At 36.4% G+C, this 23,056-nt stretch overlaps 1 protein-coding gene and 1 pseudogene across 1 annotated transcript in view; one reads left to right on the forward strand and one right to left on the reverse strand.

The window, feature by feature from the left end:
- Window positions 1-5,135: 5,135 nt before the first annotated feature.
- NME8 (NME/NM23 family member 8) overlaps window positions 5,136-23,056 on the forward strand; it is a 39,725-nt gene continuing 21,804 nt past the window's right edge. The window contains exons 1-7 of the mRNA XM_011376720.1: window positions 5,136-5,168; window positions 5,244-5,301; window positions 5,497-5,603; window positions 7,491-7,562; window positions 11,646-11,762; window positions 16,706-16,772; window positions 17,558-17,631. Coding sequence (XP_011375022.1) covers window positions 5,136-5,168; window positions 5,244-5,301; window positions 5,497-5,603; window positions 7,491-7,562; window positions 11,646-11,762; window positions 16,706-16,772; window positions 17,558-17,631 — 528 coding nt within the window. The remainder of the gene's footprint in view (window positions 5,169-5,243; window positions 5,302-5,496; window positions 5,604-7,490; window positions 7,563-11,645; window positions 11,763-16,705; window positions 16,773-17,557; window positions 17,632-23,056) is intronic.
- On the reverse strand, window positions 12,431-12,549 carry LOC111730167 (annotated as a pseudogene).

A 23,056-nucleotide genomic window follows, 5' to 3' on the forward strand; every position in this document is an offset into this window, starting at 1 on the left:
TTGTTACAGGCTGACATTATTACCATTAATGCCCAGTTTTTGACTAAAAGTTTCTGGATTTGCAAAGAAACAGAAAAGTATGACCTTTGCTCAGAAAAAAAGGGGGCAATCAATAGAAATCGAATCTGAGAGGGCCCAAATGTTATATTTAGCAAAGATTCAAAACGGCTATTAAAAAGTATGTTCAAAGAAAGAAAAAGTACTTAAATTAATGAAAATATGATGTCGATGTATGAATCAGATAGGAAATCTCAACAGAGAAATGCAAACTATTAAAAATGGATAGTCTAAAGTTGAAATGTATAATAACTGAAGTAAAACATTCATTAGATGGACTCAACACATGAGAAATGGCAAAAAATAGATTCAGTAAACTTGAAGAAAATTACTTTCTCATCTCTGTGTCTTCCTATATATGTAGAGATCCAGAGGACATGCAAATGAAACGTTCATGTGGTAAAAAATCTATGACCCAAGAAAATAATTAAATACTATAGATAGTACTCTGAGAGGACAAAAACAAACAAATAACACAGGCAATGCTTATACCAGCATTACATAAAATATAAATACCTTTTTTATATATAACATTTTCAGAGTGCATTTGTCCTTGAAATCAATTCTAGGAAGACCCAAATCAAAAGCTCATCAAGTTTGTTCCAAAACCTCAACATTGAAGATTTTTGCAAACAGTGGGAATGATGTTTAAAAAATTAATTTCACCTATTGCCTTGTGTGTCTTGATCATTATTAAATGTCTGTGCTCATTTGAGAATACATTGAAACTTTTTTTGTGTACCAGTCATGTTTTCCCTTAATTAGCAAAACTATTTTGTGAAGAATTTGAGTGAATCATGTTCATGAACATTCGTAACACCTGCTAAACTCTTGCTGTAGGTGCTTGAAGAATAATACCTTTTGGGGTTAACAAGAAAAATGTTAAAAAATGATTTCCAGCTGCTATACATAGGTTGGGATATAAGAAGCAACTTTAGGGTTAAAGAGTAGAATGAACCTTCGTAGACAGGATCCTCATTTCCAGAGTGGGTCAAATAGATGAACAGGGTTATCTGCAGGAGGATTTCTAAATAGGATTTTACCCAATCAAGAATAAATATGTAGAGCACTTTGCCATCTGGTGTTTAGAAAGAAGTGTTATATATTTTCTATTATTGCTATTTCCCAAAGGTTAGACTGTCAGTAAATTGACCTTTGGGTTCAACCCAATAGTTGGAATAGAGAAAAAGATTCCTTAAAGAGGAAAGTTTGTGGCACCTGCGTTGTCAACATGAGCCCAAAAGAAAACTTAAGTTTCTCCAGAGGTTTATCTTAATGGCTTTTTGAGAAGAACTGGGCTGAAAACACTAATGCTTGTGAAACAGGCCTCAGAATTTAGGTAACTAACAGACTAATATCATGAAAGAGTTTTGCATATTGAAAAGACAAACCGCAAGGAGGGCAGTGCATGGTGGGAAGTGTGTTCCTAGGCCGCTCAGAATCAAGGCAGACATGCAATGAGAATATTGGCAGTTATAGATGTATTTGTCTTATTTGTCTTTCTCTAGAAAATCAGAAATAAGAAGGTCATAAGAAGCCACCTCAGTAGAACAGAGTGACCCATGTGAAACTTGCTGAAAATGGAATTAAACTGGGAGTTATGCACACAACCTGTACTCCAGCTATAGATGTTACTAGAGAAAAGTGGACACAAAACGATTCCCAGACCAAGCCAACCCCTCACCCTATAAGAACAGAATAAGTCTCATTCTGAGGAAGGGCGAAGAGAAATAACTTCATCATGGGGCTAAGAGGAAAATAAGTTAGGTCGCTGGAGAGATAGTAGCTGAGGACGGCTCAGAAGCATCATTTCTGAAAGTTATCTATTTTTGGAAGCTAAAAGAAACTTGAGGAAAGCTTGAATAATTTTAAGCAAAATGAAAATCCATGAAGTTATAGGGATGGTAATAATCATAGGGGAGGCAAGACTAAAGTGAAAAGTCAGCAGATAAATTTCTAGCCAATATGGTTGGCTAAGCTAGAGAAGAAAGATGCCCAGCCTAGGTCTAAACAGGTAAAAATGCTGAATAAAATAACTCAGATTTTTTTTATTTCAACAATTTTTAATTTAGCTGAACCCTAAGAGAAAGAAATATACAGGAAAGAGAAACAAGATAAGAAACTGAAGTCTTAGGAGTTAGCATGAATAAAGCAGAAAGGATTCATTGGAGTATTGTAATGGATAATGAACCTTAATAGACAAGGTAGGGATTCTGATATCTACATCTCCATATGTCCACACACTATGGAGTTGAGAGTCGAGGATTTAACTTCTATGTTACGGTTTGGTGCAACTACCTATGTACTGCTGGAAATAAAGATGGGCTGTCGCATTTCAGAAATGGTACTATAAACATTTCTCCCTCCCAACTGATATAGTGATAGGAGCAAGAATGCTTGCCATCCATTGGAATTCTGTGTAGAGTAATTCAGATCCCAGAAGGTGCTATCCATAGAAATGGATTTGGCTTTTCAGCTGTCAACTGAAAATAGAAAAACTAAGCTGAGAAATTAACATACAACTTGCCTGGTAGCCTAGATATCAATGGGGTCAGGCAAAGACATGTTGGACATCATTATACATGTATGTTTCTGTTGCCAGAGAGCTTAGAGCTCTGGTAACTAGGTTCTTGTCTTATCCCTAGAGAAAGAATTCAAGGGCAAGACAAACATCAGGCAGGAAAGCACAAGATTTATTAAAAGGAAAGTACACACTCAAGAGGAGAGTGTGGGTGAATGAGAGAGAGAGAAGATGTCTTAATTTCGGGCTTTTGTTCTTCTTGGAGGTAGAGCCCAGAAATGTAGTACTGATGTAGCATTGTTGTCTCCACCCAGTAGGTGGGGAACTAGGTTTTCTGCTTTTTCTTCCTTATATGGTGTTTCCAGATGTGTCATAGCATCAGGCACAGGATGGAAGACACAATATTTGCATTGCAGATGAGACTATAATGATATTATAATTAGACAAAGGTCATGCCTTAGCCAAAGATGGCTTCTGAGCTGGAAAAGTCCAGTTTGGCTTATCTCCCCTTGCTGGGGCTAAAACAGGGGGAGGACTGAAGAGAGGAAAAAAATTTCAAGAATCATATCCTGGAGTGGGAGGGGATGTCCCTGGAGTATCTATCGTGCCTCATTCCCACAGTCCTATCTCAGAAGCTCACATAAAAATCAATCCCTTCTAAAGATTAGCTCACATTCAAAAGTTACAAACACCGAAAGAAAAAGAATAATCAAGGACAGTTAGCAGACTCAATAAACGGGGTGGACTGGTACGCTAAAAATAAGAAAAATAGAGAAAGCTGAAAAAGATTCTAAGTGTAAAGAACAGAATTCATACAGTAAGAAAAGGAGAGTGTGCTTTTAAAAACTTACTTTAAAAATATTCCTGGTATGAATTCTACAAATGACATAATGAAATTTTTAAAAAAAGAGAGAAATACTCATCAAAGTTATAAAAGACAAAGAAAAATGGTCCAGAGGAACAATTCAGATTGGAGGAAACTAAGGAGACATGACAACTAAATGTCATGCAGGTCATTGGATTGGATCCTGGACCAGAAAAAATGATATTCGTGAGAAAACTGGACAGATTCATATGAGGTCTACAGAGTAGTTTTGTACCAGTGTTGGCGTTCTGCTTGCAATGATAACTGTAATGTGGTTATGAAATATGCTAACCTTGGGGAAAGATAAGGGGAGAGTGTATGGGTGTTCTGTGCATTATTTTCAAAAACTTTTTTGTAAGTCTAAAATTATTTCTAAATAAAAAAATAAGGAAAGAAGAAAAGAAAGACGCAAAGAAAGAAAGAAGGAAGGTGCAGAAGTTGAAGAGATTTCTGAGAGCCTTTGTCTCCTATCTGAGTATACATTTCATGTAGTAAGTCCTGGCAATCCCTGGAAGAAATCCCACCCAGGAAAGAGCTGATCAAACCTGCACTTAGGCAAGCTGCCACCACCCGCCGCCCTCCGCCCCGCCCCGTCCCCCGCCCTGCGACACACACACCTGGAGGCGAGGGGAACTGGCAGGGACTAAGAAAGGGAGGAGGCAGCTGAAGGAAGGGGAACAGGCCTGCGTAATCCCTTTAGTGTCAAGAAGGGGGTCGATTTTCCAACCAACTGCTCCTGTAACGGCTCCTAGGTTTGCATGCTGGGGGTAGGGAGGCTGGAGCCGTGCCCCTTTAGGTGTGAGAGGCCATGCTCGCGAGCCGCCAGAGGCCTGGCAGGAAACGTTGGTGTCTAACCCCTTCGCCCTTCTTTCTAGCCTGTCTTCCTAGTCCTCCGCTTGTCTAGCACAGGTTGAAAGCACAGCAGGAGACCGACCATCCCCTGCCAGGTGGCCAGGTCTCGAACTTGGTGAGCTCATCCCACAAAGGTCATGTGCCTCGGCGAAAGGGCCGATTTAGATCCTGGGGAGTTGTTTCTTCCTTGCCTTTAAAGGTTTTAACGTAGGTTAGAGGAAGCTCTGCTTTGTGAGAGCTTGTTGGGGAATCCAACATGCTTTGCGGGTGTGTAGCCTGGTTGTTCGTGGTCACTCCTTTGTTTTTCACTAGTGTGCTGTCACACACGTAATCAGACTACACTCTTAACATCCTTGATACCACCGAATAGAACATTTGGTCCTCACTGATTTAATATCTGCGGAAAGTTTTATGTTGTGCTCTCGAATACACTAGTGGCCTTGTTCTAAATATTAAATATCTTTGGAAAGGGACCCAAGAAAGATCCATGGGCATGTTCATAGACAGTTAACATATGCGAATGAAAACGATACTACCTTAGGAAAACAATTTTTAAGAAACTGTAACTCCTAACATTCTCACCTTGCTTCAGGACTATTCAGAGAATAAGACATTTGGCTGCTGTAAGCACTTAACAGAGAGCCCAGCGTGAAAAGTCCCTTCAGTGACTTTTTTCTCTCTCTAGAAATGAAGACAGTGCATAATCTAATACCAAAAAAAAAAAAAAAAATCTGCGGTACATTAAGATACCGTATGAATGCATAAACAGAAAAAACATTATTTAAATTTCCTCTGAAATATTTTCTATTTTTCTTCCCTTTTCCATGTGATAGCGGATAAATGGCGGGCAAAAAGCGAGAAATCCAGTTACAGGTGGGCATGACATAACAAATTTTTACTTGGTGCACTGGCACTTGAATACCTTTTACAATGCCTTCCTTATTGCAGGCAGTCATCAATAATCAAAGCCTGTGGGATGAGATGTTGCAGAACAAAGGTCTAACAGGTACTAGAGCTCCCCCGTTGTCTAGCCATCTGGAGTTTGGCCCAGGGCACCTCATGGTACCCCAACACAGAGCATGGCTCCCTACTTCCAATGTAAAACTCTATGCCTTTGCCCTCGCCCCTGCCCCAGCACTGAGATAAGCTGCTATTTTAAAATCTTTGACTCTGTTCTTTCATAAATGTCATCATCTTCTAGTGATTGATGTTTACCAAGCCTGGTGTGGACCATGCAAAGCAATGCAGACTTTATTCAGAAAATTGAAAAATGAACTGAACGAAGATGAAATTCTGCATTTTGTTGTAGTAAGGATTTCATTTATATTTAAACTATTGTTTTCTTGTTACATTAAGTGTTTAAGTATTCCCTTTAAGGATTGTCTTAATTTAAACAACCTGTTAACTTTTCAAAATGGACAGTGCTCATTTGGTAGTTTTACTTCATGTTTAATTCTACCAGATCTGAAAACAAACATGATTTTTATCCCATTCCGATAATGTTGAGGTTATTGGTCATGATTGTGAATGTTAGAAAAGTATAAAAATGGAATCTGTCTATTGACATGTTTCTTTTCAACTGACCATATGTTCAGTGTGTGTCTCTTAGAGTAAGGGCTGCAAGTGCTGTTTACAGGATAGCATTAGGAAGGACTCTGGGCATTTACCCAGTTTCTAGTTTTCCAATAATTTCCCTTACTTACTTGCCACCCCAATGCAAATTTAAAATATTTGTGCATTGTCCCTGAATGGTTTCTCTTTTGTTATGTTTGAATTCCTTCAACAATAGTACATTCGAATTGACTGACCTTGTTTTTATGATATGACCTGCTCATAAAGGGTGAAAAGAAATTAATAGGTATAGTTTCCAAACCTCCGTTGTGCCCTCTGCTGGATATTTTGCTTTCTGCAATTAGCCAAGGAAAGGCGCCCTTTCACAACTTGTAGACTTAAATCCAAAATTAAAATCTGTAAGGTTGATTACCATTTGAAATCACTCTCAGCTGAATGGTTAGTATAAACTTTTTCCTGTTATGTACCCTTTTGAAAGACTTGAAGACTTGTACTAACATTGCACCACCTATCCTTATAAAAATTCAGTAAATATTTATTGCAGCTCTTTTATAATATTATTAAATGCTTTACTTGTTAGTATTTTGTTATGATATAAACATTGTAATGATGCCTAGGTTACTTTTAAATATAATCTTTGACTTCTGTCCTTTAATATTATAAAGAAAGAAAGAAAGGGAGAGAGAGAAAGAGAAAGAAAGAAACAAGGAAAGAAAGAGAAAAAGAAAAAAAAAAAGGAAAAGAAAATGATGTAACATCCAATACACTAAAAAAAAAATTACAACACAAAGCTAAGGGGCCCTCTCTTGGCTTCCCCCTCACCATCCTTGGTAGTGATTGGGGAACCTCCGGAAATCCCAGTTTGAAAACAATTGCCTTAGGTTGCAAAAAGCTACTCTTATAGAAGACCCTACCAAATGACCTCCTTCAGACAGCTGGCTCTGTAAATATGGAGGAACACATTATTACTTAATACATAATTGTTTATAATCTAGTTAAGTCAACTTGAAATTTGTGAGAAATTTTTAAGAAAATTACAAACATAAAAATTAAAGATTTTGAATTTTGAACAACCTATTTGTTTGGAAGCATTTAGCAAGCTCCTTTATATGTATGGCCCTATAACATCCAGGGGGAGGGTTTACATGTAAAGTTGAATATGAAGCATCGTCAATCTGTGTACATAGATCTCCTTCTAACAAAGGAGATAAGATAGGCCCATATAACAGTATTACAATATTGAAATGGACAGGAGATGATTTGCAACAGGAGGGAGAAAGATCACTTCTCAGCTGGATTGGACATTTTATCTGGGTTGGAAAAGGACCAGGTAAGGAGCCAGGAAAGTGCAGGTAGTGTCTAGCAAACTATAAGGAGATGAGTTTAGCTGCAGATTAGGTACCATAAAGGTGAACAGTCAGAAGTCAGGTTGAGGCCAAATGATACAGGGCCTGACTTGCCAGTGTATGCAATTTAATCCTTAAAACAACGATAACATACTAAGAAAATGATGTAGTAAACATAAAAGTAAAAAGTACATGTATCTCTGTGTTTTTTGTTCATAGTCTATCTAATGACTTGGATATAGTTTCCTTTATTGTTACGTGAAATATTTTTTTTCAGGCAGAAGCTGACAGCATTGTGACTTTGCAGCCATTTAGAGATAAATGTGAACCTATTTTTCTTTTTAGTGTTGTAAGTATTATATTTATTGTCTCAAATGTATTATTAGATTCCAATTTACAGTTAAAGAACAAGTTGCATTGTAAAATTACCATGGAACTCTCTTCTGATGATTGTAATTATAGATTTTTTTACCTTATCTTTGCTTATCTATTAATATATTTTATAACTTTACCTCTAGGAGCTAATATGGATGGAGAGATTAGACTACCACACACTGAGTTGATCAGGGAAAAGAAAAACAAGGTGTATTTACCTTTCTTAAGGAAATAATTAGAGATTTTATGATGAATTATTGTTTACAGGAGTGAAAATTGGAAATTTCTTAGATACCCAGTAGGAGAGAATTGGTTATAAATGTTCACATATACCAATATAAGAAAATATCCATATGATCACTACCTTTTAATATATATATTGCTTTTATCTTTGTATTCACAAATGCATAGAACAAAGACAGAAAGTGTATTCATCAAATGTCAATAGCAGTTTTCCATGATGAAGGATACATAATTTAAGTTTTCTTCTGTATACTTTTCTATATTTTCCAAATATTCTGTGATGAATACACAACTTTAATAATCAGAAAAAGATAGTAAGTGCTATTTTCTGAAAGGAGAGTGTACAGTTAAGTGCTAACTTGTGCGATGCAAGTATAGCTGCTGCAAAGCTAGAGAACTGGGATAGTAAGGACGGGCTTTACAGAGAGGCCTTGGACTGTTCTTCTGTTACTGGGTACTTTAATTATCATTTTGATATTAGAAATAATGATTTAAAATACCTATTGGATATAGCTTTTTGCTTCTGTTGAATAATACTCTTGCAACTATTTCAACAAACTGAATTGCTCGGTAAATTGAATTTAAAAATTGCATTGTAGATCTAGATATGTAAAATTTGATGATTTATTTGAGGGGTCATCTAGCTTTATCTATAAAGAGCCAGATGGTATTTTCATCTTTGCTAAAATACCAGCTCCGTGTTGGATCATTATTTGCTGATTTTTGGCCTAGAGATAGTTTAGGGAACAAGAATGAGTAACTGCACCAGACATAAATGGGCTTGGGCTATCGGGACAATGTGGAGACTCTAGCAGCAGTAGCATTTAGAAGCGTGGGACTAGGCAAGTGGACCACTGCCTAGAGTCTGGAGCTCTGGCCATTATCTTGCCAACTTTGTCAGGTCTGATCAGTAGACCCCTGCCCACCCTCCTTAAATAAACCATCCAGTCTGTGTTCTCATGTCTGCAATCAATGCCCAAAGTATAAGTCCATTCTTCATCCCAGCTATGCATGCTCCATCCTTCTAACACTCAGAATTTTCTTTTTCTGACATAGTTCTCTAGTTCTCCCCCATCTCTCAAACCATTTCACTGTGTAACATCTGGAATTGATGTAAGCAATTGGCAAACTTTGTAATATCTTTACCCATGGCCGTGAGTTTTTGTTCCACTTCTTGGACTTTCCTTAAATCTGGCTCCTTACTTAGGTCATTTTCTCTGCTGCCCAGAAAGGGTGACTATTTTCTTGGATTGTTTCTTGAGACCAGGAGTAGAATTGATGTTCCCTTTACCTCTTCTTACTACAATAACTTTCTTTTCCTTCCATATTGGAGTTCCACTCTATTTAACAAAACCTCCTCTCTCCCACCTTACTCCTGTTATTTACCGGCCTTCCAATCAGTTCTGTAGATCAGGGGTCCCCAACTCCCAGGCTGCGGACCTGTACAGGCCGCACAGCAAGAGGTGAGCAGCAAGCAAGTGAGCAAAGCTTCATCTGTATTTGCAACTGCTCCCCAGAGCTAGCACCACCACTTCAGCTCTACCTCAGATTAGATTCTCATAGGAACACCAATCCCTTGTACCAAAAAGGTTGGGGACTGTGGCTGTAGCTGACTGAAGACTTTGGCATCTGGCTCAAAGTCTTCCTTTCAAACCCAAGTCCTGCCATCACCCCGGGGCCTTCAGGATTGACATTGGTAACTCATCCACTATCCTAGCCCCTCAATTCTTGACCTTTAAACTTTCAATGGACTTTTCTTCCCATGCACTTCATCCAATTACTCCTGCAGTTATGCTTCAGACTTTGTTATTGCTCCATATTCATTATCATTAATTTAAGAATCTCAGTCTATAACCACAAAATCACTGTCATGCCCATTGCTTGTTTTTTCAAATATTCCCACAATAGCCCTTTGTATTGGTCAGCATTCTTATCTGACAATAAATTCATTCCAGCAAGTTTTGGCAGGAAGGGCTTTTTTCAAGGGGCATTAGAAAGCTCACAGAACTGTTGGAAAGTTCTTTTTAGTCAAAAATGGTAATAGAGTGTCAGATTTTATTTAAACCTTTCTCGATTGGATTCTTCTCAGTCTGAATATGATTAAGTCTTTTAATTAAAAAAAAATAATACTCCTTTTTGATATTATGTCCCTCTCCAGCTATCACCCATCTCTCTCCTTTACTTCACACCCATTCAGTCTAACTTCTGTCTCATTATTCTACTAAATTTGCTATTGCCAATATATCAAATTACCAGCCTGTTGCTAAATATAGCAGATACTTGTAGGTCTTCATCATGCTGTACCCCTCAAATGTATTGAATACAGTGACTATGTCTTTCTTTTTGAAACATTTGCTTCTTTTGGCTTTTGTAACTTGGTTTTCCTCTTGCCATCCTAGATGCTACCCCCACCTTCCTTTCTTTTGCAGGCTCATCCTTTTTTTAGCCGCTGAATATTTACTTTATCATGCCATATACTTTCCTTAGAAAATTTCCTCCACATACAGATTCAATCATCACCTCTTATATATCATAACTCAAGTTTACATCTTCAGCTAAATTCTATACTTTGAGCTCCAGACTTGTGCATTCAACTGGTGCCTTGACAGTTCCTCCTGGTTTTCTGAAGGCTATCTCACAATGAACCAGCCCAGCAACAGACTTTCCCGCCCTTCCTAGGAAACGTGGTTTTCTAGTGTTGCCTCATTTGGTGAATAACATCTTACTTTATCCATTTTCTCAAGTCAGAACAGAAAAGTCATCTTAGCGACCAGACTTTGGACCTGTCGATTTTACCACCTAAGTCATTCTCACACTCATCTGTTTCTTTCTAACTACTACCATAGACAGAGCAACCATCTCTCTCATCTTTACCTCTAGAATAGCTTCCAATTTGTATGTGGATATCTTCCCCTACTCCCCCTCTAACTCTTTTACACATGGTAGGTGAAATGATCGTTACAAACAACAATTCTAATCATAGTCATTGCCTCTGTTTTAACATTCCAAAGGCTTCCACTGCACTTAGAATAAAGGCTGCACACTTCCATGAGCATTTGCACTCCCTGGAGGCCTCAGGCCATGGGCTTCGTCTCAGACCAGGCACCCTTCACTTTCTTAGCTGGTTTTCTCATTTGCCATATTCCCTTCCAGCCTTAGGTCCCTTGCATCTTTACTCGTTTTTCCTAGAATGCTCTTTGTTCTCCTTTTTGCCTAGTTATTTCTTACCCATCCTTCATATTTTAAACCAAAACCAAAAACTACTTCCTGATATTGATAAGTACCTGTGCTTATCTCCTTGATCAGGACAAATTCTTATAGATGTTCCCAGTTCTTTGTTCCTCTTTTGATGGTACCTGTCATGGTTATTATTTCACGTGTTTGTTTGTTTTATTTTGTAATTTCATTAGGTCAAGTATTAATATTACATACTATCATGCTCAGTACAGTGCTAATAAACAGGTGTTTAGTAAATATGTGTTGAAATACAGGCAAAAGGGACATAATGTAAAAAATAATTAAAGGGGTCATGTTGAGAGGCCTAAACAGAACCATTGAAATGTAATGCAGGAATAGCCCATCTTTAGTTATAAGGAGACAGATAAATTGAAGGTAGAACTCAAAGAGCTGGATTTAGTAAATCAAAACATACTTTCCATCACTGATACCTTATTTTGAAATGGCTAATTACAATTGCTAAAAAAAGATTGGTGTGGATGTGGATGTAGGTGGAGTGATGTAGTCCATTTGAAGTGTTAATTCTTGACTTATACTGAAAATAAAAGTTTTCTTTATGCTTTCTTTTCTCTTATAGAATGGCAAAATTGTTGCAAAGATTAATGGTGCAAATGCACCACTCGTTAATAAAAAAATTGTTGACTTGGTCAATGAGGAGAGGAAAATTGCAGCAGGTGAAATGGTTCGCCCTCAGGTAGTATTTTGGATTACTATTTTATTTTTTTTAAATGTATTACATCTTTTTTGTTGTTTTTATAAAGCATTTTTTTAATTTTATAACTATCTAGGTATCTAAATGATGAAAAGTTAAAATAAATAAATAAATAAATAAATAAATAAATAAATAAATAAATAAATAATGCGAAGTTTCTAGGAAGTATTTTGGCAATATGAATCAAAGGCCTTAAAAACACATGTATCTTTTGACTTAGCAAGTACACTTCTAATAATTTTCCCTAAGAAGATAATAAGACATATAGACAAGGATGTTTATTGTAATGTTATGTTATTAAAAATTTGGAATAAACTCAAAAGCTAGCAACAGTGCAGATTACATAAAATGTCTATAATTTATGTCATAAATTATACAAACTTAAGAGTAAGATATTTAGTATGTTCTAGCTCTGTATTACTGATATGGAAAGAGAGACAAGATAAATTGATGAATGAAAAAAAGAGTACATATTAATAGGATATTTAGAATAAGATCTTTTTGGTGTGAAGTGTATTACTTGTATAATAAAAAATAAAATATTTTATTTATTTTTTTATTTTTTAGGCAAGGCAATCCTTGGTTGACCTCACAGATTACAATGACCTTGTCAGCTTACAATCCCTTATTTTTTTATTTTTTATTTTTTATGCTTAGAGCACCTGGTCTTCCTAGGTGGTCTCCCATCCAAGTACTAACCAGGCCTGACCCTGCTTAGCTTTCGAGATGAGACAAGATCCGGCTTGTTCAGGGTAGCATGGCTGTAGACTGAAATAAAATATTTTAAAATCAAGAAATGAACCATAAAGCATGTTGAGGTATGAACATAATAGCATACAAAAGTAATCCATATAAAAAAGTGATCATAAATAAAGGCAGATAAATAAGAGTGACTGGTGTTATTGAAATACACATACATAAACACACACACACACACACACACACACACACACACACACACACACACCAAACAACAACAAACAAGGGAAAGTATGAATTTAAAAAACAAAAAGTGGAGACTAGCCAAGAAATATTAAAAAATTGAAATAATGAGAAGGTATAAGCCCAAACTTGTCTAAGTATTTGTTGTAAAAAGTGTCAGTTTAAATCAAGAAAGGATATATGACTCAATAAACAGGCTTAGGAATATTAGGTTAACTATTTGCATAAGAAAGTTGCTATTTGCATAAGAAAGTTCCTCATATGCTATAAATAAGTAGATTACAGATGAATGAATTAAAGAGCTGAATATGAAGAAACAAAGTATAAAAATATTAGAAGAAAATATTGGCAGACATTTATGTTGTCATAGGTTGAGGAAGACCTTGTAAGCATAACACCAAACAGAGATATCAAAAAAGAGAAAACTGATAGATTTGATTATTTAAAACTTTGATGTGGATCAAAAATACTGTTTTGAGTTTTGGTGGGATGTGAAACCCAGGGATATGGAGAAAGATCTGTATATTTATTGAAAAAAATCTGTGTATAAGTGGACTTATGCAGTTCAAACCAGTGTTGTTCAAGGGTTAGCTGTAATGCTGCAGTGAGCATGGGATTACAAATAACTTTTTGAGATAGTGATTTTTACAGATGGTCATAGTAGTCTCTTAAGATTCTTTATATTTCTGTGGTATCAGTTATAATGTCTTTTCTTTCATTTCTAATTTTATTTGAGTGCTTTCTCTTTCTTTAAAATCTAGTTAAAGGTTTTTTTCTGTTTTCTTTGTTTTTTCACAAAGCCAGCTCTTAGTTTCATTGATTTTTTTCTATTGTCTTTTTAGCCTCTATTTATTTCTGCTCTGATCTTTGTTATCAACTCAACTAACTTTGGCTTCATTTAGTCTTCTTTTTCTAGTTTTTTGAAGTGTAAAATTAGGTTATTTATTAGAGACCTTTCTTTTTCCTTAATGTAGGCATTTATTGCAATGAACTTCCCTCTTAGAACCCTTATTTTGCATCCCTTAAGTTTTGATATGTTGTATTTCCATTTTTATTTGTCTCAAGGTATGTTTTGATTTGTCTTTTATTTTGATTTCTTCTTTGACCCGTGGTTGTTCAGAAACACATTGTTTAATCACCATATATTTGTGAATTTTTTAATTTCATCTTGTAGTTGATTTCTGGTTTCATACCATTGTGGTTGGAAAAGATACTTGATGTAATTTCAATCTACTAAAATTTAGTGAGACTTGTTTTGTGGCCTACTATATGATCTATCCTATGGAATGTTCCATGTGCACTTGAGAAGAATGTGTTTTCTGCTGCTAATGGATGGAATGTTCTATAAATGTCTATTAAGTTCATTTGGTCTAACATGAAGTTTAAGTCCAATATTTCCTTATTGATTTTCTTTCTGGGTGGTTTATCTATCATTGCTAGTTCTACTGAACCAACAAACACCAGCTGTGGCAGAGCCAGGCTATCAAAGGATGTATTCTCTGGGAAGCAGCCACAAAAGCCGAGTACCAGCTATGCACTCAAGCTCTCTTCATGTAGACAACAGTGACCTGGAACAGGGCAGAAGGAGAAAGCAAAGATGAGAACTGCCAGAGTCCATGGTTTCTGGAGAGGATTGCAGTTAGCCCCTAGATGTGTATCAAACTAGAAGCCTTACCCAGGCTGCAGCCCCCAAGACATGCAAATAGGATCCCTCGGGGAAACATTAGGAGTTGGGTGCCTCTGACTGCTGCCTTCCTGCTGTGCCCTGATGGATAGCCAGTCAAGAACTATTTTTTGTTTGCGGCAGTCTTGTGGGACCTGTGAACTCAAGCTCTTCTGGCCATAAGAGCCAAGTGACCAAGGGATTTGTCCCTTGGGTAGCAGCTGTGAAAGCCAGGGAACCAGACATGTGCACAAGCTCCTTCCAGGGAGACACCAGTAACCTGCAGTAGAGCAGAGGGAGAGCACTTGATGGCTTCTACTGGTCTCCTCGGTCTCTGGAGAGGATTCCGGTCAGCCCTTAGGCACTTGTTAAATTAGGATACTGACCCTTGGACTATAGTTCATAAGATTTCCAAACAGGCATCTTTCAGGGAAAAACTAGGCATTTCAATCTGCTGCCTCTGTATTGAGCCTTGGGATGATAGCCACAGTGAGTCTTCAAGAGCCTGTTAAGAATTGTTCATTTACTCCAGTCTTGTGGATCTTGTAGATGCAAGCCCTAGTTGGCTTTCAGAGGTAGGCTTTTGGGGGCCAATCCCTGTTGGAAGTCTTAAAATTTGAGTCCTAGATGTTGAGTCTAAACCCTTCACTCCTCGGGGAAATACTGTGAGATGTGAATTTCTCCCAATTGTATGTCGTGTCAGGAGTGGAGTTTATGGTGAGATTGTGTCTTAACCTTTCCTACTCATTTCAATGTGTGTGTGTGTGTGTGTGTGTGTGTGTGTGTGTGTGTGTGTGTGTGTGTTTCCTCATTTGCTTGATGTGTAGGAGTCACTCAGCTAGTTTCTGGATTTCTTTCAGAGGGAATTGTGCAACATGTAGATGAGATTTGGTGTGTCTATGGGAGGATGGGAGGAGGTGAGTTCAGGAGCCTCTTATGTTGACATCATGAACTGGAACTTCAAGAAATCTTATACTTATAAATGATAAGACAATGCTTAAAAACATTAACTAATTTCCGCAGAAACAGGCAATTAGTAGGTGGTGATATGAGAGTTTGAAGTCAGACAGAATGACTCCTAAACATATTCTCCTTTTGCTGTATTTTATCTAGTTTTCTCTATGTGTACTGTTTTACGGTTATATTGTTGTTCTTGTTGTTCTTGCTGTTCTTACAGAATGACATCTTGTTTTAATTAATAACAGTGGGTATATAAAAAATTTATGATATCATGTTTATTTTACATTATTCCATTTTGTTGGACATGTCTGTTATTTAGCTTTCTTATCTAATTGCCTTGTAGAGAATAACTCTATCCTATAGTAATAAAATATAAACCATGATGTGAGCCACATACATAATATAAAATATTTTACACATCACATTAGATATAAGAAAAATTAAACAGATAAAATTAATCAATCTGGTATATTCAAAAGATTCTCATTTAAAGATATACTTAAGATAAAAAAATAGCTGTGTATTTTTCACTTACAGCTCATCTTAATGTGAACTAACCTCATTTCAAGTGCTCACATAGGCTTAAGTGGTTAGTGGCTACTCTATTGGCCAACACAGGTCCAGTAAATACGAAGTCAGATCAATTTGAAGTTAGAGCTTTCATAATTATCTTATTCCTGATTATAATAAGAGTGAATGCTTCCAGTATAGTTATTTACAAATATTTTTGAGTCTTTATTCCATTGAAAATCTGAAGTTCCGAATTATCTTGCCAAAAAAAAAAAAGTGGGTATATGTAAATATACAGACCTTGCAGGGAGTTCACAGAATCACAGCAGTACTTTCAGGGCTTCTTAAGCAATTAATAAGGACTTCACCTCCCATTCTTCCTAGTGTTCTGCTCTATAGTAGGAAATTGGCTATTGTTTTGAACAAGACTAAAAAAAAATAAGTTAAGGTGGTATCTTTCTGTTTTTAATTTACTAATTGTAATAGTCAGGAATGGATCTTGAAATGTATCGAATGCACTTTTGATCTTTAACATATTTATTTATTGTTTTCTTAATCTCTATTTCTTATTTTATTCCTTGTGCTCTTAAGTTTTAAGGCTTTTTGGTTTTTAATCATTTCCATATAGCATATATAAATTATTTCTGATAATCCCCCTACTCCAACTATTTTAAACATTCCTATTTTATTTTAGTGGAAAGCTTGGGAAAAGTAGTGTTAGATAAGTGCAGGCACATATCTACTTTCTCTTCTGTCCCCTGAATTATAAATATTTATTAGAAAAAAATTCCAAGAACTCTTCACTGTAATATTAAAATATAACTATTTTATTTGCATTTCTCTTCCATAGTATAATGAAATTTTACTTGCAGACTCAGATACAGAAGATACTGGGGAAGCATCCTCTGAAAATTTTGGTAAGTAAATTTAAAGTAATGGCAAGGAATTTGTGTACATTAATGCTCATTAGAGCACTACTTGAAGTATCAAAGAGCTGGTAATGACATCAGTGTTAGCTGATATGGAACCAGAAGGATAAATAACTTGTGCAATATGAGATTCAGCTATTGAAAAGCAACCTCTTTTGCTCTCCCTCCCTTCTATTTGGTCTCTGTGCCTGGTTAGCCATTCAGAGGTTCATCATCTTCCAAAAACTTGTGAAAATAATCTTTCTTGATGACTCACACTCCAAGTTTACTTTATAATTAATAATTTCCTGCCTTCAATGGATTGTCTGTGTGGGCATACGAGTATGTGTTCATACTCCAGAGGGAGTAGAGGCAAACACATCTAATAATGGGTAGATAAATGTAGATAAACTTATAATGCTAAATCCATTAGTGTGTAATGTTTGCTTGCCTTTGAAACTCCACTCACCAGTGATAGTGAGCTAGATGGATCATGGGTGTGATACTAATGTATGTGAATTGTAGCAAAAGAACTAGTGCCCACATATTTTTTTTTTTTTTTTTTTGCCTATTAACCACACACTCTTGTGAACGTTTCTATTGCATGTAAGTGTAGGAATTGCACTTTGAGTCTAAGTAGAAACTCTTTGATAGTTGAAATGCCAAAATATGAACAAAACTGTCATTGGATAAAAATTCACTGGACATTAGTAGTTTATATTTTTAATTGCCAAATCTTTTATTATCTAGACTTTGTGCCAAGAAAATGAAATTCTTCTATTATTTTTTCCTAGAGCAACTATACAGTATTGCTATTATCAAACCCGAGGCTGTGATTACTGGAAAAACAGTGGAAATTAAACAAAAAGTAAGTAATATTTTGCAATAATAGTTTAAATTAATTACCAAAAAACCTTAATTGTCAATTTGGAGACAAACTTATCTTTTAGAGTAAAATAGAATATGATGGATTTCTGATGTTTCTAAAGGCTTTGAGTGTTTCATCTTTACAAAGACTAAACCTACTCAAGCAAACTTATTTAAATAATTCTGTTCTACCAGCATTCCATAAAAATGATAAAATTATAGTTCTTATATTGAATTTTAGTGAATGTTTTTTGAGTTGAGTTATTAATAATGCAAACTTGTTGTAAGCTCACATTAGCTTGCTTTATTAGCTATATGTTGTCACAAATGTATGGTCCTTTTTAGATACATGATAATTTAAGGAAGCATTTAATGTTTTGCTTTAGAGACCAAATAAATTCTTTTAGAAGAAAATTGCATTGTAATTCAAAGGTAAGCAGACATTTTCTATTAAGGGCCAGATGGAATGGTAACTATTTTCAGGTTTGTGGAACATATAATCTCTGTCACAACTGCTTGATTCTGTCATTTTATGGAGAAAGCAGCAGCAGACACTATGTAAACAAATGGGTGTGGCTGTGTTACGATAAATGTTATTTCCAAAAACAAGTTATAGGACAGATTTTAACTGAAAGCTATAGTTTACTGACTTCTGAAGGATGACTTTGTGTTGAAAAATAAAATTATAATTTGAAAGAATGTTGCACGTGCAATAAAGGGGAGCTGTCAGTGGCGGTTGGGCATCTCTGGATGAACTTTCTGTTGTGCATTCTTTCTTTAGCTATATCATCATTATCATTGATTAAACTACAATGAAGTAAATGGTCCATGGGTCATCTTCCAATTATGAGTTGATTTAATTAATATCACTCTCAAAGTATATCCCCTTTTCTCCCCCAGATTTTGGTGTGTATGCAGGAGAGGGGACACTAGACTGTTCCCCAGTACCCCATATATTGTTACTACTTTATTTTATTTTTCTTCTGTTTTGCTTTTTTGTTTGTTTTGTTCTTTAGATTCCTCATATAAGTGAGATCGTGTGATATTTTTCTCTCTCTATCTGACTTACTTCACTTAGCATATACCATTTAGGTCCATCTTTGTTGTCCCAAATGTAAGATTTTTTTTATGGCTGAGTAATATTCCATTGAATATATGTATTACTTCTTTATCCAGTCATCTATTGATGAGCACTTAGGTTGCTTCCATATCTTGGCTATTGTAAATAGCGCTGCAGTGAACATAGAGGTGTACATATCTTTTTGAATTGGTGTTTTGATTTTCTTTGGATAAATATCAGGAAATGGAAATTAAATTTTTGGAATAGTTTGAGAAAAGGAGTTAATTCTTTGCATGTTTGTTAAAATACACCTGTGAAGCCATCTGGTCCAGGACTTTTGTTGGTTGGGAGTTTTTTGTTTATTGATTCGACTTCATTAGTAGTAATTGGTCTGTTCAGATTTTCTGTTTCTTATTGATTCAGTCTTGGAATTTTGTATGTTTGTAGGAATGTATCAATTTCTTCCAGATTGTTCAATTTGTTGGTATGTAATTGCTGGTAGTATTTTTTTTTTCTTATAATCTTTTGTATTTCTGTAAAGTCAGTTGTCACTTCTACTGTTTCATTTCTGATTTTATTTATTTGGTTCTTTTTTCTTCATGAGTCTGGTTAAAGGTTTGTCAGTTTTGTTTATCTTTTCATAGAACTGGTTCTTGGTTTTATTGATCTTTTGTATTGTCCTTCTTTGTCTCTTATTATGGTCATTGTTTTAAAGCATTTTGTCTGATATAAGTATTGCTACCCCAGCTTTTTTGTTTCTATTTGAATGAAATGTCCTTTTTTATCCCTTTACTTTTAGTCTCTGTGTGTCTTTCAATCTGAAGCGGGTCTCTTATAGACAGCATATGTTTGGGTCTTGCTTTCTTATCCATTTGGCTATCCTATGTCTTTTGATTGGAGCATTTAATGCATTTATATTAAAGCGATTATTGATAGGTATGCAGTTATTGACATTTTATTATTAGTATTCATGTTCTCTTTTTCCTTCTTTTTCTTTATAAAGAAGTCCTTTTAGCATTTTTTTTGTAATACTGGTTTGGTGGTGATGAACTTCTTCCACTTTTTCTTATCTGGGAACCTCTTTTTCTCTCCTTCAATTTTAAATGATAATTTTTTCTGCGTAATCTTAGTTGTAGGTTCTTGTTTTTCATCACTTTTAGTATTTTGTGACAGTTCCTTCTGGCTTGCAAAGTTTCTGTTGAAAAATCAGCTGACAGTTGTATGGGAGCTTCCTTGTAGGTAAATAATTGCTTTTCTCTTGGTGCTTTTAGGATTCTCTTTGTTTATAATCTTTGGCATTTTAATTATGACGTGTCTTGGTGTGCACCTGTTTGGGTTCATCTTGTTTGGGACTCTCTGGGCTTTTTGGGCTTGTATGTCTATTTCTTTCAACAGGTCAGAGGACTTTTCAGTCATTATTTCTTCAAATAGATTCTCAATCCCTTGCTCTCTGTCTTTTCCTTCTGGTACTCCCATTATGTGAATGTTGTTGTGCTTGATACTGTCGCAGAGATTCCTTAAATTATCCTCATTTTTTAAAAATTGTTTTGTTGTTGTTGATGTTCTGATTGGGTATTTTCTGCTACCTTATCTTTTAAATCGTTGATTCAACCCTCTGCTTCATCTAATCTTCTATTTATTCATTCTAGGGTATTTTTTTAAATTCCTGTTATTGTATTATTTTTTATTTCCAACTGGTTCTTTTTTATGGTTTCTGTGTCTTTTCTCATGCTTACTATTCTTTGTTGAAGTTCCCAGTAAATTTCTTGAGCATACCTATAACCAGTTATTTGAACTCTGTCTCTGGAAGGTTGTTTGCCTCCATTTCATTTAGTTCTTTTTCTGGAGTTTTCTCCTGTTTTTTGTTTGTTTGTTTTGTTTTGTTTTTGTTGTCGTTGTTGTTTGTTTGTTTTTTCATTTGGGACATGTTTCTTTGTTTCTTCATTTTGGCTGCCTCTGTTTCATAGATCTCCTATGTCACTCTGTCTTCACTGGTAGCCTTATGTAATAGATGTCCTGTATGGCCTAGTGGCATAGTCTCCCTGATCGCCTGTACCATGTGCTCTAGGAGTGTCCCTTTTGTGGGTATATGTGCCCTCTTGTTGTTGAGCCTTGATTTTTCTTGGCACATCAATGAGTGGGATTGACTCTCAGGCCGACTGGCTGTGAAGATTGGCCATACTCACATATGAGCTGCTATCAAGGGGCTGACTCCACAGAGTGGGATTTGCCCCTGCAGGTTCCTGTGCCTGTTGAGATCACACTTTGGGTGTGCTGCTTACAGGGCTAATTGGGTAATGCTGTGTTATTGCCTGCAGCCTACCTCTTGTATGTTTGTTCTGAGCCTCTTAAGAGAGGCTCCCATGCAGGCCAAGGTTAGCTGCTACCTGTGACTGGCCCAGGGCTAACTGGTCATAGCTACAAAGTTATTGGTGATTGTTCACTTCTTGTGCTGGACCTGGAGGCATGTGTGAGAGGCCATGCTGAGAACTAAGGCCAGCATCCACCAGTACTGAGCCTGGGGTAGCTCTGCAAAAGGCTATTGTAAGGCTCAGCAACTGAAAAGCATGGGCAGTACTTGAATTGGGTGCTCTGGGGTCCCGGGTAGTTTCCAGGATAGGGTGAGTGGTTTTTACCAGCTTAATGCAGGTTCAGTTGTGGTGCCAGCTCTAAGCTGGGGGCCCTCCCAAAAGTCTCAGAGCACACCAAGTCCAGCTGCCATCCACCTTGTGCATGCAGATCCTTGAGAGTTGTCCAAGAAAGACCGTAGCGTGGGTGGGGCTGGTTTCCCACCACCGAAAATACCTCAGGCACGTGAGCTAAGGCCTGCTGTTTGCTGCTGAAAGAGCCCCCTGTGGAGCACTGAGCGGGGCTAGTTGCCCAGCCACTGAAAGCGCCTTCAGTGGTGCAGGAATTGGGTGGGATAGGCTATCAAAAAGTCACCAGGTGGAGTGAGTAAAGTTCACCAGGCCAGTGCAGTTTCAGATTTGGCCGTGTTGGGGAGGGTACAACATAGGCAATATGCTGTTGGCCCACCCGCGATGCAGGAAGAGAGCTCAACAATGGATAACGTTGGCTATTTCACTAGTCCTCGCCCTGCAGCCATGAACCTCAGCCTTTCCTTATGTGTCTCTGGTGCCTCCCAAGTCAGCTTCCCTCTACCAGAGCCTGGGATGAGTTCTTGCAAGCAAGTAAGTCTATATATTGGTCCTTTAAGAGTATTTATCATTTTCCAGCAGCCTTCTTCTCACCTAGAAGGGCAGAATCCCTGCTGGTTTTCACTTTCAAATATTGTAGGGACTCCTCTTTCTGGCACTGAAACCCTGGGCTTGGTATCCTGGTGTGGGCCTGGGGCCCTTCACTCCTCAAATGGTACCTTTGCCACAAAAATGTCCCTTCTGATACTCAAACATCACATGTGGGGGTGGGTCCAGCCTGTTTCACATCTCCACACCTCCTACCAGTCTCCATGTGGCCTCTTTTTATGTTCTTAGTTACAGGAGTTCTGTCTAGCTATCTTCAGATGGTTTTCCAGGGTGATTGTTCTATAATTTAGTTGCAATTTTAATGTTGTCATGGGAGGAGGCAAGCATAGTGTTTAGCTACTCCACTATCTTAACCAGACTATTGCTTATACTTTATAAAGTTTTCAAAAATAATTTCACATATACATGGTTTACTGTTCCTTATTTGAGTATGTTTTAATAGCTACAATAGTGAAGATTTTCAAAATTATGTAGTTCTTTAGTTGAGGCAATACTATTAATCATTAGTTTATCTGAATTTTTGTTTTGAGGTAGTAAACAACATTTCAGAAATGTAAATTATGAATATCTACTAAATACCTCACTTCTATGGAATATACAGTAAAAGGATACATAACTAACAAGACAGAAAAATTGAAAATGTTTTGAATAAAAAGATGAACACACTGCATTTTTCAACTATAGTAAAGAACAAGTTAAGTTTAAATGTTGCTTGAATTTTATTTTATTTATTTTTGTCAGACAGTCAGTAACTTAACAGACACGATATGAGTATTTAAAAATTATTAAATTGGAGTGTTAGGATAGGAGTCATTAAGCTGTAAATACAGCTCTGCAATATCAACCAAGCCCACAGAACCAGGACATTGCTAGCTTTCATAATAGAAGCAGAGGTATGTGGTGCTGGGTAGTCCAAAATCAAATTGAGCTCAAATTATCGGTATTGTGTAATGTAATTACTGACTTGCTTTGGACCAGTACACTTATATTTAATTGTTTAGTACTTCATTGGACTTGTCATTTTTGCCTCAAATTTCTATTTGTTACATTTTATTATATTTGAGTGACAGGCAAACTGAATTTATTATTAAATTAAATTT

The sequence above is a fragment of the Pteropus vampyrus genome, unplaced genomic scaffold, assembly GCF_000151845.1.
Source record: "Pteropus vampyrus isolate Shadow unplaced genomic scaffold, Pvam_2.0 Scaffold302, whole genome shotgun sequence".
NCBI lineage: Eukaryota > Metazoa > Chordata > Mammalia > Chiroptera > Pteropodidae > Pteropus > Pteropus vampyrus.